This window comes from Nansenia antarctica (assembly GCF_963989245.1).
Source record: "Nansenia antarctica genome assembly, chromosome: 2".
Classification (NCBI taxonomy): Eukaryota; Metazoa; Chordata; class Actinopteri; order Argentiniformes; family Microstomatidae; genus Nansenia; species Nansenia antarctica.
Window position 1 is genome coordinate 19,776,421 of NC_137675.1, and position 15,355 is coordinate 19,791,775.

The following is a 15,355-nucleotide window of genomic DNA, read 5'->3' on the forward strand; positions in this document are numbered from 1 at the left end:
TAAAATGATGGACATCGACTGAATAACTGAGTGGGGGGAAGACAGGTCACAAATGTGGAACAATTATAACATTTAATACATAAAGATAAAACATACACAAATATATAACATTGATATCCCTACACTCAAATGTAGTGTGGTATTGTCAACCTAATCTAATCAATCCTAATCTAATGGTACCAGTAGCCCAGGTTGTCGATAGTAGCGCACGTGGAGATGGACGAATGTAGAGGAGGAAAGTTCAATGGAAACTCCCGGAGTAGAAGAGGTAGCCAGGAGGATGTTGTACTCTGAATCTCCTGACTCAGGGCTGGAACGGGCACGGCAGGCTCAATCAATGAACGGGGTTGAGATGGCTAGCGTCCTTTACTAGCCGCACCAGAATATCACCACACACAACCCACAGCCGAACCAGCCGTCTCTGCCAGCACCACCAGCACCAGGATGACCAACACCACTGGGTCACAGGGAAGTACTGATCACCCGCCTGACACCAAAATGCACACTACACAAACCATGCACACCTCCCTTCTCTCACTCCTGTATCTTTTCAGGCACATGTCATATCCAGCTCTGACACCTACCCAGGCTTCCAGACCCAGGAGCAGAGACCGGCGGGAACCACCACGTCACCCCAGCACCAACCCCAGGTTCCAACTCAGCGACCCCAAACCCCCTGTTCCGGGCCACCCCCCCCCAACTCCAGGCCCCCAGCTACAGGCCCAGTCCCCTACCCGCCAACCCCCAACCCCCAGCCCGGAACAAGCTGAGAAGAGCCAGGGAGCTTTTTCCCTGGATAAGCTGTGTACAGGTTTTTCGCCTCTGCTTGCCTGCCATGCGCCGAGCTCTCTGGGCCTCTCCTCAGGGGCCTCCGGTCGGCCTGCGTGCTCGATCTGCTCCGCCGCTGGGGCGCCTGGTCCGGCTAGCCTCGTGAAGGGCTACAGGAGTCTGAGCCTGGTGGGCTGGGCCGGATGCGCCGGTGGTGGGGCGGGTCGGGTGAGTCGGGTGTGTGGGGTCCCTCGGGGGAGGGAGGTGGGGGAGCCACGGCTTTGCACTGGTGGGCAAACTGGATAGTAGTCGCTCTACAACTAGAGGGCTGCAGGGGAATTTTTTTCCCGGATGCACAGCGAACAGGTTTTTTACCCCTGCCTCCTACCGACACTGGAACCTGGACACTGAACACTGAACACTGAACATTACACTACACTGGACAATACACTGAACACTGAGCACTTTAGTTAGTTTAATGTTGGTTGTTGTTGAATGTAATGTCTTAAATGTCTGATTGTTTGATTAATTGATTGTATACACGGTGTTGCGTTTTTATAAAAACCAATAAAAAACACCTTTACTAGCCGCATCTCACGGCCCTCGGTGGTCATTCACTGTGCTCTAGCACATCCAAAACACGCAGAACAATAACCTTGACTCCTGTCACTGCAGTGGTTTTATTTAGACTAGATCAAACTAAATTAACTGACGAATTTCTCCCTCACAACTACTCCCGAAAGGTACCTTCACTCTCCGCAAACCACAAACTACTCGCGCCGTTGTGAGACAGGGTTGCCAGATGGGGCGGGTTACCGCCGAATGGGCTACTGGGTTTAGCGGTTATTTAGCGGACTAGTTAGGCTGTAAATTGTCAATCCCATCTGGCAACCCTGCCGCTGTTTGTTCATCGCGTAGGCTAGTCTACACATTAATAATCAAATACAAAAATATAGCCTATATATTCGTCTTTTTTAATGTAGAAGGAATCAGAATTTGTGAGAAATTAATTTTAGCAAATTGTATTCAAATTGTGCTTAGAGGGAATTATTTTCGTCGGACATTATGACCGAAGAGGTTTAAATATGTCGGACTTCAACAGATTTTACCGGACAAAGACCGGTAATTACCGGTTAACGGAAACCCAGGTGTGTGTGTGTGTACTAGAGAGGAGGTGATGGCGGTCATGGTGGTGTGTGTGTGTGTGTGTGTGTGTGTACCAGAGAGGAGGTGATGGCGGTCATGGTGGTGTGTGTGTGTGTGTGTGTGTGTGTGTGTGTACCAGAGAGGAGGTGATGGCGGTCATGGTGGGTGTGTGTGTGTGTGTGTGTGTGTGTGTGTGTGTGTACCAGAGAGGAGGTGATGGCGGTCATGGTCGGCCCCATGCGGGTCTTCATGTTCATCTGCTTCAGCAGCTCAAGACACATGGTCAGGCACCGCAGCATGGTGTCTGGGTCTGTCTACACACACACACACACACACACACACACACACAGTTCATCCTAATTCCATAGATAACAGTTGTATTTAGACAAACATTCATTTAGACATACATTACTTTGAGTAACGTCTGCAGGGTGTGTGTGTGTGTGTGTGTGTGTGTGTGTGTGTGTGTGTGTGTGTGTGTGTTGGCGGGCGGTCGATCATGTGCAATCTTAAGGCGACATATCTGACGGGGAGCAATGACATGATGAATGTAACTGCCGCAGTCGCTGCATTTCTCCCTCTCTCTGTCTGTCTCTCCCTCCCTCCCTCTCTCTCTCTCTCTTCCTCTCTCTCTCTCTCCCTCCCTCTCTATCTCTCCCTCTCTGTCTCTCTCTCTCTCTCTCTCTCTCTCTCTCTCTCTCTCTGTCTGTCCCTCTCTCTATCTCCCCCCCCTCCCTCTCTCTCTGTCCCTCTCTCTCTCTCTGTCTGTCTGTCCCTCTCTCTCTCTCTCCCTCCCTCCCTCCCTCTCTCTCTCTGTCTCTCCCTTTCTCCCCCCTGTCTCTCTCTCTCTCCCTCTCTGCGGGGTGTGTGTCCATGCGTCCCTGTGTGCGTACCTTCTCCACGCGCGTGTCCTTGTCCGTCTGGCAGCTCTCCTGGAACTCCAGCAGCAGGGCGGCCCAGTGCTCCTCCAGGCCCCGGACGGTCTCCTTCAGCTGGGCCGCGGCGCTGAAGTCCTGGGCCTCCACGCTCTCCTCCAGGCCCATCTTGGCCTCTATGATACGCACCTTCACCTCCGCCAGCTGGACCACGCAGGGGGGGGGGGGGGGGGTGGGGGGGAAGAGAGGAGGAGAGAGATCATGAAACTTGCTGCTGCCCCACTCTCGTCAGGATCTGCTTAGATTCACCAAGGACACGTACCTTCACTTCATTTACTCTCTAGAGAGAGAGAGATAGAAGGAGAGAGAGAGAGAGAGAGAGAGAGAGAGAGAGAGAGAGAGAGAGAGAGAGAGAGAGGGAAGGGTTCAAAAAAAGAGGGAGCAAGAGGAAGAAGGAGTTGGGGCAGCAAAGCGCGCGGAGGGAGGGAGGGAGGGATGGATGGATACCGGGAGGGATGGATGGAGGGATGGATGGATGGAGGGAAGGAGGGAGCATCAGCCTCTGTGTTGGTCTTGAACCTGGGTTCCGTTTAAACTCCTGCGTCTGTTCCAGGTTCATATCAGCAACCAGGTGAAATAGGCCTTGGTATCTGTTTATTTACAAGGCCTTGGTATCTGTTTATTTATAATAGGCCTTGGTATCTGTTTATTTATAATAGGCCTTGGTATCTGTTTATTTACAAGGCCTTGGTATCTGTTTATTTACAAGGCCTTGGTATCAGTTTATTTACAAGGCCTTGGTATCTGTTTATTTATAAGGCCTTGGTATCTGTTTATTTATAATAGGCCTTGGTATCTGTTTATTTACAAGGCCTTGGTATCTGTTTATTTATAAGGCCTTGGTATCTGTTTATTTACAAGGCCTTGGTATCTGTTTATTTATAAGGCCTTGGTATCTGTTTATTTATAATAGGCCTTGGTATCTGTTTATTTACAAGGCCTTGGTATCTGTTTATTTACAAGGCCTTGGTATCTGTTTATTTATACGGCGCTGCTTGGGAATTTGCCAATATTTGAAGTCAGAATATTGGCCCTTAACTCACCCGATCAAATAACTGGCTTACTCTAAAGGTCCCCAGTATGCGTACAGAGCATGGAAAGACTGCCTTCTTATTGGCTGCTCCACACTCCTGACTAGGGACCACTGCATATCTATCTGCACCTGCCTTGACTGGTCCATTGTGTTTTGTATTGTTGCACTGTGCATGTTTATGTGTTTACTGTGTTGCAGTGATCATCCTGGACACTCGGCCCACCCAACACGAGGGTCTCCCTCAGGTCCCAGAGATGAAATAAAGGCTTGAAATGAAATGAAATAAGCAACCACTTCCTTCACTAAAACCATCCGGTTTTTGAGCCGCAAATCTTTCTTTGGTTCTAGGTTCCTGGTTCTAGGTTCCCCTGGTTCTAGGTTGCTGATTCTAGGTTCCCCTGGTTCTAGGTTGCTGGTTCTAGGTTCCTGGTTCTAGGTTCCTGGTTCTCTCACCTTGACTTGTCTCCTGCGGAGCTCGTTCTCGCCCACAGGCTGGCTGACGGCCACGATGGGCTCCCTCACGTCAGAGATGATCGCAGCCACCTGGCGACCACACACACACACACACACACATTGTACCCTATGTCTGTGTGTGCGTGTGTGTGTGTGTGTGTGTGTGAGTGCGTGTGTGTGAGTGCGTGTGTGTGTGTGTGTGTGAGTGCGTGTGTGTGTGTGTGTGTGAGTGCGTGTGTGTGTGTGTGTGTGTGTGAGTGTGTGTGAGTGTGTGTGACTCACGGCCTGCGTGCGTCTCGTGTCGTCAGGGAACAGGCTTAGCAGCTTCTGGGTGAGGAGGGACACCAGGGAGGGGGGCGTCTCTGGGAGCCTCAACATCTCCTGCAGCACCGCCAGGACACACCTCCTGCAGCACAGCATCATGGGAACAGTAGTCAGAGTAGTGACGCAAAACAGGGCCAACTGCTAACTTCGTCAGTTCGTTCGCTAACGTTCGTTGTCACATTGTCCAGCAGTGTGGTGGACGCAGACCAGACCTACACAGTGACATACAGATCAGCTCTGACCCATCCCTCCCTCCTCCTCCTCTCTCACCTCTCTCCCTCCTCCTCCTCCCCTCTCACCTCCTCCTCCTCCCACCACCCTCCCTCCCTCTCTCCCTTCTCCTCCTCCTCCCCCCCTCCCCCCCCTCTCACCTCCCTCCCTCCTCGTTGGTGTCCAGACAGCCAGTCAGGTGGATGAGCTGTTGGGAGATGAACTCCTTTTTCATCACCATCTCCAGCTGGGTGAAGTCCGCTCGCTGCTCCTCCGACATCACTGGAACACCCTTCAGGTACCTGCATGGTTATAACATGGTTATAACACCTCCCTTCAGGTACCTGCATGGTTATAACATCTCCCTTCAGGTACCTGCATGGTTATAACATGGTTATAACACCACCATAGGCAGTTTTAGCCAGAGGACAGAGAGGTGACGGTGTGTTACCCAGACAGGTAGTCAGCGTAGGTGGCAGGGTGTGTTAGGGTGTGTTAAGGTGTATTAAGGTGTGTATTAAGGTGTGTTACCCAGACAGGTAGTCAGCGTAGATGGCAGGGTGTGTTAGGAGGTGTGTTAGGGTGTGTTAGGTGTGTGTATAGGTGTGTTACCCAGACAGGTAGTCAGCGTAGGTGTTAGGGTGTGTTAAGGTGTATATTAAGGTGTGTATTAAGGTGTGTTACCCAGACAGGTAGTCAGCGTAGGTGTTAGGGTGTGTTAGGAGGTGTGTTAGGGTGTGTTAGGTGAGTGTTAGGGTGTGTATTAAGGTGTGTTACGGTGTGTTACCCAGACAGGTAGTCAGCGTAGGTGTTAGGGTGTGTATTAAGGTGTATTAATGTGTATTAATGTGTATTAAGGTGTGTTACCCAGACAGGTAGTCAGCGTAGGTGTTAGGGTGTGTTAGGAGGTGTGTTAGGGTGTGTATTAAGGTGTGTATAGGTGTGTTACCCAGAGAGGTAGTCAGCGTAGGTGGCAGCGTCAGGCAGCAGGCGCTCCAGCAGCTCCTCCCCCTGGTCTCCCTGGGCCTTCACATGCTCACACAGAGCCCTCCAGCACAGCACCCGCTCACAGCTCAGAGACTCCACCGGGATCAGCCTCCTACACACAGGGACAGGGACAGGGACAGGGACAGAGACACACACACACACACACACACACACACACACAGGGACACACACACACAGGCACACACACACACACACAGACACACACACACACAAACGGACACACACACACACAGACACACACACAGACACACACACACAGGGGGACATATACACACACACACACACACACAGGGACATAATACACACACAGACACACACACGGAGAGGGACACACAGACAGGGACACACACACACACAGGGAGACACACACAGAAAAAACACAATCACATCAGTAACTTTTAGTGTCATTCAATATGTATCTACAAGTGTATGTCTGTGTGTGTGTGTGTGTGTGTCCTCCAGTGTGTGTGTGTGTGTGTGTACCTGTCCCCCAGCCCTATGGCGTCCTCCAGCCGGCCCTGGGGGTGTGTGTGTGTGTGTGTGTGTACCTGTCCCCCAGCCCTATGGCGTCCTGCAGCGCCCCCTGGGGGGGGGAGGAGGACAGCAGGGCGCTCAGCGTGTCCAGGGCCGTCTGGCTGCAGTTCTCCACGTCCAGCATGTGCAGCAGGTCCAACACGTCTCCCTGCAGCAGCCGCAGCCAGGCGGGCAGCAGGCAGGAGCGCACCACCTCCCTGACCGGCTCTGCACACACACACACACACACACACACACACACACACACACACACACACGTTAGACAACATACAGCACCCTAAAGAGACGGTTAGAGCGTGGTTACTCTGGGGAGAACTATACTACACACAGAGACACACAGAGACACAGAGACACACAGAGACACAGAGGCATCCAGAGACACACAGATACACACAGAGACACACAGAGACACAGAGGCATCCAGAGACACACAGATACACACAGAGACACACAGAGAGACATACAGACACACAGAGACACAGAGGCATCCAGAGACACACAGATACACACAGAGACACACAGAGAGACATACAGACACACAGAGACACAGAGGCATCCAGAGACACACAGAGACACACAGAGACACACAGGCATCCAGAGACACACAGATACACACAGAGACACACAGAGAGACATACAGACACACAGAGACACAGAGGCATCCAGAGACACACAGAGACACACAGACACACACAGAGACACACAGGCATCCAGAGACACACAGATACACACAGAGACACACAGACACACAGAGACACACAGAGACATACAGACACACAGAGACACAGAGGCATCCAGAGACACACAGAGACACACAGAGAGACCCAGAGAGACACAGAGACACACAGAGAGACATACAGACACACAGAGACACACAGAGAGACATACAGACACACAGAGACACAGAGGCATCCAGAGACACACAGATACACACAGAGACACACAGAGAGACATACAGACACACAGAGACACACAGAGACACACAGATACACACAGAGACACACAGAGAGACATACAGACACACAGAGACACAGAGGCATCCAGAGACACACAGAGACACACAGAGAGACCCAGAGACATCCAGAGACACACAGAGACACAGAGACACCCAGACACACAGAGACACACAGAGACACCCAGACACACACAGAGACACCCAGACACACACAGAGACACACAGAGAGACACACACAGAGACACCAAGACACACACAGAGAGACACACAGACACACCCAGAGACACACAGAGAGACACACAGAGAGACACACAGACACCCAGAGACACACAGACCCAGATGAATGAATGAATGAATGAATGAATGAATGGACTTTATTGTCATTGCTACAGTACAGGTACCAAACAACGAAATTTAGGAGGGGTGGCTCCCCTGGTGTTAGGAAAGGGGAAAAAAAAAAACTTTTAGAAAAAGAATAAAATCACAAGAAGGTAAGGAGCTGGTTTACATAAATAAAGGCTATGTACACAATCCACTGTACTATACTGCACAGATAGTCAACTAGAGACACACAGAGACACACACACACACACACACAGTACCTGAGGAGTCGTGCAGGCCCTCCTGCAGCAGACTGACCCTCTGGGCGATGTGCAGAGCTTTGACGGGAACCTTCTCAGCCAGAACCTGAAACACACACACACAACCTCACTCTCCCTGACCCAGACTACCAACGCGCGTGCGTGTGTGTGTGTGTGTGTGTACCTCGTAGGCCAGCTTGCGGACGTTCTCCTTGACGTCCCTGGTGCGTGTGAGTATCTTGGGGAGGGTGAGGGGGATGGGGGTGATGGAGGACAGCACCGCACGACGCACCTCCGCGTTGGAGTCATTCTCCAGGATCAACATGTAGGCTGGAGGGAGGGAGGGAGGGAGGGTCAGTGTGTTTATAGTGTGTGTGTGTGTGTGTGAGTCATTCTCCAGGATCAACAGGTAGGCTAGGCAGGGAGAGAGGGAGGACATTATGTACCGGAATTATTTTCACCGGACATTATGACCGAAGAGGTTTAAATATGTCGGACTTCAACATATTTTACCGGACAAAGACCGGTAATTACCGGTTAACGGAAACCCTGAGTCAGTCAGTACCTTTAATGGTGGGACAGTCAGTCAGTACCTTTAATGGTGGGACAGTCAGTCAGTACCTTTAATGGTGGGACAGACAGACAGTACCTTTAATGGTGGGACAGACAGTCAATACCTTTAATGGTGAGACAGACAGACAGTACCTTTAATGGTGGGACAGTCAGTCAGTACCTTTAATGGTGGGACAGTCAGTCAGTACCTTTAATGGTGGGACAGACAGACAGTACCTTTAATGGTGGGACAGACAGACAGTACCTTTAATGGTGGGACAGACAGACAGTACCTTTAATGGTGGGACAGTCAGTCAGTACCTTTAATGGTGGGACAGACAGACAGTACCTTTAATGGTGGGACAGACAGTCAGTACCTTTAATGGTGGGACAGACAGACAGTACCTTTAATGGTGGGACAGACAGACAGTACCTTTAATGGTGGGACAGACAGACAGTACCTTTAATGGTGGGACAGACAGACAGTACCTTTAATGGTGGGACAGACAGACAGTACCTTTAATGGTGGGACAGACAGTCAGTACCTTTAATGGTGGGACAGTCAGTCAGTACCTTTAATGGTGGGACAGACAGTCAGTACCTTTAATGGTGGGATAGACAGTCAGTACCTTTAATGGTGGGACAGACAGTCAGTACCTTTAACAGTCAGTCAGTACCTTTAATGGTAATACAGGCAGACAGTACCTTTAATGGTGGGACAGACAGACAGTACCTTTAATGGTGGGACAGACAGTACCTTTAATGGTGGGACAGACAGTCAGTACCTTTAATGGTGGGACAGTCAGTCAGTACCTTTAATGGTGGGACAGTCAGTCAGTACCTTTAATGGTGGGACAGACAGACAGTACCTTTAATGGTGGGACAGTCAGTCAGTACCTTTAATGGTGAGACAGTCGGTCAGTACCTTTAATGGTGGGACAGACAGTCAGTACCTTTAATGGTGGGACAGACAGTCAGTACCTTTAATGGTGGGACAGTCAGTCAGTACCTTTAATGGTGGGACAGACAGTCAGTACCTTTAATGGTGAGACAGTCAGTCAGTACCTTTAATGGTGGGACAGACAGTAAGTACCTTTAATGGTGGGACAGACAGTCAGTACCTTTAATGGTGGGACAGTCAGTCAGTACCTTTAATGGTGGGACAGACAGACATTACCTTTAATGGTGGGACAGACAGACAGTACCTTTAATGGTGGGACAGACAGACAGTACCTTTAATGGTGGGACAGTCAGTCAGTACCTTTAATGGTTGGACAGACAGTCAGTACCTTTAATGGTGGGACAGACAGTCAGTACCTTTAATGGTGGGACAGACAGTCAGTACCTTTAATGGTGGGACAGACAGTCAGTACCTTTAATGGTGGGACAGACAGTCAGTACCTTTAATGGTGGGACAGACAGACAGTACCTTTAATGGTGGGACAGACAGACAGTACCTTTAATGGTGGGACAGACAGTCAGTACCTTTAATGGTGGGACAGACAGACAGTACCTTTAATGGTGGGACAGACAGACAGTACCTTTAATGGTGGGACAGACAGACATTACCTTTAATGGTGGGACAGACAGACAGTACCTTTAATGGTGGGACAGACAGTCAGTACCTTTAATGGTGGGATAGACAGACATTACCTTTAATGGTGGGACAGACAGACATTACCTTTAATGGTGGGACAGTCTGGGTTCTGGGGCTCCTGCAGGCGGGTCATGGCGAGCACGGCCTGGATGCGGATGTTGGGGAACTTGTCGGTGACGCGGACCAGCATGGCCTGGATGATGCTGTCGAACAGGTCGTCATCGATCACGGCGTTCGCCGCCATGCTGCCCAGCAGCTTTTTGATCAGCTGACACACGCGGAAACGCACCGCGCGGCTGTCGGCCTTGTGGGACTGAGGGGGCGGCCGGAGGGAGGGAGAGAGGGATGGAGGGAATGAGGGTGGGATGAGGGTGGAGAGTGAGAGGGAGGGAGGGGGGAGGGAGGGTGAGGGTGGGGGAGAGATGGAGTGAGGGAGGGATGAGGGTGGAGGGAGGGAGGGATGAGGGTGGAGAGAGAGAGGGAGGGAGGGGGGAGGGAGGGATGAGGGTGGAGAGTGAGAGGGAGGGAGGGGGGAGGGAGGGATGAGGGTGGGGGAGAGATGGAGTGAGGGAGGGATGAGGGTGGAGGGATGAGGGTGGAGAGAGAGAGGGAGGGAGGGGGGAGGGAGGGATGAGGGTGGGGGAGAGATGGAGTGAGGGAGGGATGAGGGTGGGGGAGAGATGGAGTGAGGGAGGGATGAGGGTGGGGGGGAGAGAGAGAACAGGGATGGAGAGAACGTTAAGAGAGAGAAGAAAAAAAAACAGGAAATCCTGAAACATCGCTGAGATATGTTCACCATGTAGTTCATAGTATTCTTGTTCAATATAGACCGCTGTGTGTGTGTGCGTGCGTTAGGGCTGTATGTGTGTGTGTGTGTTTGTGTGCGTGCGTTAGGGCTGTGTTTGTGTGTGTGCGTGCGTTAGGGCTGTGTTTGTGTGTGTGTGTGTGTGTGCGTTAGGGCTGTGTGTGTGTGTGTGTGTGTGTGTGTTTGTTAGGGCTGTGTGTGTGTGTGTGTGTGTGTGTGTGTGTGTCAGGGTTTCCGTTAGAAAAAATTGCCGCCGGACACCGTGTCCGGGAAGATTTCGATTTACCGGACAAACGTGATATATTCCGGTCATCATATTAAAATATAATATAGCTGTTTGTCGCGGTGATTACTGTTGTGTAGCGGCCTATATATGCCATTTAATGTCTATTTCTCATCGATTCCACCAGGAGTGTGGAATCGATTAGATGCGAGCTATATAATATAACATGATTCGCATGCGCGCTATGCCATTATGTCCAGCGCTGAACGGGCGCCTCACTGGGAACTGAACAGACAGCATCGATCAATGAACGGACTCCACATTACGTTAACTGAAGTTTGTTAAATTGTTTGGGATTAATGTGAGTTTTCTATTTTCTCTTTCCAGTTTTACCCTTTTTTTTAATCAATAAAACAACGTCATTTCTATAACCAGGGGGGTGTTCCATCAACGTCGCTAAAGGAAAATCTAGGCTTATTTCGTTAAGTCTCGCGAGACTCTTAAAAAGATCCAGGCATATCTTGATAGATCTCGCGAGACTTGTCAAAATAAGCCTAGATTTTCCTTTAGCGACGTTGATGGAATACCCCCCAGGTCTCGCTGGTTGGGAAGGCATTTCGTTTAGCTGCCTGTCAAATCATACTTAATCGGACTCGGGAGTATGACAATGAGGAGAACATAACTGTTTATTGAGAAACGATTGATAGGCAGGCTGGGATACGTATATAAAGAAATACCACAATGTCTAGATGTATAACATTTTATTGAACAGTGCAAGCATGTAGGCTTCTGGCGTGACACGGCTAGCCTAATTTCCGTTCATATGCCTTTTATCAGATAAAATAAAATAGAATACAACTCTTTGAAAATAAATAGGCTTTAAATTAACTTGCAATGCGTATAGGCTAATTTCCGTTCGATGTTACAGCCGGCCTATGCCTTTTCTCAGATAGATAGGGGATAGCCCTGTAAGCTCATACGGGTCTGTATGTCATCCTGAAGACCGGCTGTTAGATCATATCGCTGAAGTTTGTCTCCATCTTAGTGTAAATGTTGTCCGTTTCGTTTGTTATCCTTGTTATTGTGCGATAAAGTTAAGGCGCTCCGCTTCGGGACACCATTTTCAGCTGAGCACCAAACACACACACACAACACTGCCCGAGAGAGAAGGACCCGCCCCCTTTAGTTAGCCGCTAACTAAAGGGGGCGGGTCCTTCTCTCTCGGGCAGTGTTGTGTGTGTATGAGTGTGTGTGTGTTTGGTGCTCAGCTGAAAATGGTGGCCCGAAGCCAATTTGAATACATAATGTGAACTTTAGCGAATTGTATTCAAATTGTGCTTAGAGGGAATTATTTTCACCGGACATTATGTCCGACGAGTTTTCAATTTGTCGGACTTCAACAAATTTTACCGGACAAAGACCGGTAATTACCGGTTAACGGAAACCCTGGTGTGTGTGTGTGTGCATTAGGGCTGTGTGTGTGTGTGTGTGTGTGGGGGGGGGGGTTAGGGCTGTGTGTGTGTTTGTGTGCGTGCGTTAGGGCTGTGTTTGTGTGTGTGCGTGCGTTAGGGCTGTGTGTGTACGTGTGTGTGTGTGCGCGTGCGTGCGTTAGGGCTGTGTTTGTGTGTGTGTGTGCGTTAGGGCTGTGTGTGTGTGTGTGTGTGTGTGTTTGTTAGGGCTGTGTGTGTGTGTGTGTGTGTGTGTGTGTGTGTGTGCATTAGGGCTGTGTGTGTGTGTGTGTGCGTTAGGGCTGTGTGTGTTGTGTTAAAATACCTCCAGCAGGAAGGTGAACATGTAGCTCAGGAAAGGGTGCTCCTCCTCCTCCTCATCATCATCGTCATCTCCCTCCTCCTCCTCCCCCCCCTCCTTCGGGGGAGACTGAAAGCTTGTGGCGAACATGGACACAAACCCGATGACGTGCTCCACCGCGGGCTCGCGCTCGTACACGATCATGGCATACTTCAGGTAGTGGATGAACTCCTGGTGGAACACCGTCTTGTCCGCCAGCTAGACAGCGTCAGGATGGTGAAAACAAAAACACATTATTTTAATTGGTTTTGTCAAGTGCAAAATAACAGCCTCCGCACACACTCCAAACTCAAAAAATGTAGTTTAGTTTCTGAAGAATGGAAGTGAAGAGTATCAATAGAGTGTTTTAATATATATGCCTGAAGAAGAAGGTCTATGAACGAAAGCTTGCCCAATAAACTACGTTTTTTTGCACAGATTTGAGTGTTTGATGTAGGGATGCTCCGATTTATCGGCCACCGATTTAAATCGGCCGATTTCACTCCAAATGACTCGATCGGTGATCGGCAAAAATGGCCGATCGCAAAAGATCAGCCTTAAAACATGTAACGTTAGATATATAACGGAGCGATGTATTTCTACGGAAAGGCTGACTGACGCGGGGCTCATTCAATCTCCGCGTTCGTTATAGATACGCTTGCAGCAGCGGGTGGACTCCCGGTTCATTGAGTTTACGGTTAAAAGCATAACTTCTCGGGGTGTCAGCGCGGTGGTTCAGGGCTCAAAATGACCGTATACCGATGGTGAAGTTAGCAAAGGAGTATTGTGATTGTACCACCTCCATAGCCGGTGTTATTCACGGGCAAAGACGGTGCCCTTTGCGGGTTAATAACTGTAAGTTACCGTGGGTTAGGATAACAATTCAAACGTGTCCGGATAGGGGAGAGGACAGGGAATCCAAAACCATTTGAATGGTGTCGATACGACACTGCTATCACGGTCGACACAGCGCGGAGCGAATTCCCTGTTAAAACGATTCTCTCGCCCCGCTGTCAACGGGAGTTTCAACCAGCAGGCGCGGTGCTGCGAGCAGCAGCGTGTGAACTCCCGGTTCATTGAGTTTACGGTTAAAAGCATAACTTCTCGGGGTGTCAGCGTGGTGGTTAAGGGCTCAAAATGACCGTATACCGATGGTGAAGTTAGCAAAGGAGTATTGTGTTTGTACCACCTTCACAGCCGGTGTTATTCACGGGCAAAGACGGTGCATAATAGCGATTTTTTGTGTTATGCTTGTTGTAAATAAAAGTTCTATGATGCATTGAAATGACATTAAACTAAGATAATACGATGGTCTGCATAATTTTTCGAATCTTTATTAATAAGCTATTACAGAAACTGTAGTGACATTTTCCAAGAGCGAATGTGGTATTTAAAGATGGCGGTTAGCGAAGAAATCTATGAACATGGGATGACGATTTCCATTGACCAATCAACGGTGTGCAGCGTCACACGTCACACGCAGCCTGGCAAAAAGGTACCCTTCGGCCCTATGGTTCCTGCTCAGATTCAGATTCAGATAACGTTTATTGCCATTATGCATACACATATAGGAATTTGCTTCGGCATTACAGTAAGTGCGTTTATACTTTTTTCACATGTATACAAAAACAAATGCAAAAAACAGGACAACACAGGACAGACAACAGTGCATTGGATAGTGCAACATATATAAAGTGCAGTGCAGAGTTTTTACAGTGAGTCCAGTGCATATTCAGTCCTGGGCAGACTTGGGGGCGGGGGGGAGGGGGAAGCCAGAGTCATTTATCAGCCTGGCGGCTGAGGGGAAGAAACTGAGCCTGTGGCGGGCCTTCAGTGCCTTGGGCAGCCGCAACCTTCTTCCAGAGGGAAGCAGGGTGAGGAGGCCGTGGCCGGGGTGGAAGGGGTCGGCCATGCTCACGATGGGTAGCTAAAGAAGCGACCCGACCCGACCCAGGCCGACAAATGGAAAAGCGCCAAAGAAGCAGGCCAGCCCGGACTGACCCGGGTCAGCCCTCTAGTGGAAAAGCCCCATAACTTTCAAGGATTTCAAGGACCCGTGGGAACCCTGCCTACCTTGCTGTAGCGGGCCTTGAGGCTGGCCACCAGCTCGGCTCTGTTGGTGTGGCCCTTCTGGGCCCGCTGGAACGCCTCTTTGATCTCCAGGTCTCCGTCTGTGGTCATCTTTAACTCTCCTGGACGAACACGTTACTTTTAAAAGCGTTGTCAGCCGTACAATGGTTTTCTCTGTGTACCACATGCACAAAAGAAGAGATTTGGTGAGGCTGCATTCTCATTTTATGCAGCCAGATTGTGGAATGCACTGCCAGTTTGCATTAGGGATGCAACCTCAGCACATGTACAAGTCAAGACTAAAAACCCATATTTTTAATATTGCCTTAAAATGACTTTAAATGACATTAATGTTAGTTGATGAATCTATATA

General features: G+C 49.8%; 1 protein-coding gene across 1 annotated transcript in view; it reads right to left on the reverse strand.

The window, feature by feature from the left end:
- LOC308149920 (condensin complex subunit 3-like) overlaps positions 1-15,093 on the reverse strand; it is a gene marked incomplete at both ends in the record, with an annotated part of 22,694 nt that extends 7,601 nt beyond the window's left edge. Inside the window, 12 exons of the mRNA XM_080522798.1 lie at positions 2,118-2,228; positions 2,808-2,993; positions 4,336-4,425; positions 4,618-4,741; positions 5,031-5,171; positions 5,819-5,968; positions 6,426-6,618; positions 7,969-8,053; positions 8,132-8,277; positions 10,181-10,409; positions 12,898-13,131; positions 14,986-15,093. Of these exons, the coding sequence (XP_080378924.1) occupies positions 2,118-2,228; positions 2,808-2,993; positions 4,336-4,425; positions 4,618-4,741; positions 5,031-5,171; positions 5,819-5,968; positions 6,426-6,618; positions 7,969-8,053; positions 8,132-8,277; positions 10,181-10,409; positions 12,898-13,131; positions 14,986-15,093 (1,797 nt within the window). The remainder of the gene's footprint in view (positions 1-2,117; positions 2,229-2,807; positions 2,994-4,335; positions 4,426-4,617; positions 4,742-5,030; positions 5,172-5,818; positions 5,969-6,425; positions 6,619-7,968; positions 8,054-8,131; positions 8,278-10,180; positions 10,410-12,897; positions 13,132-14,985) is intronic.
- Positions 15,094-15,355: the final 262 nt, after the last annotated feature.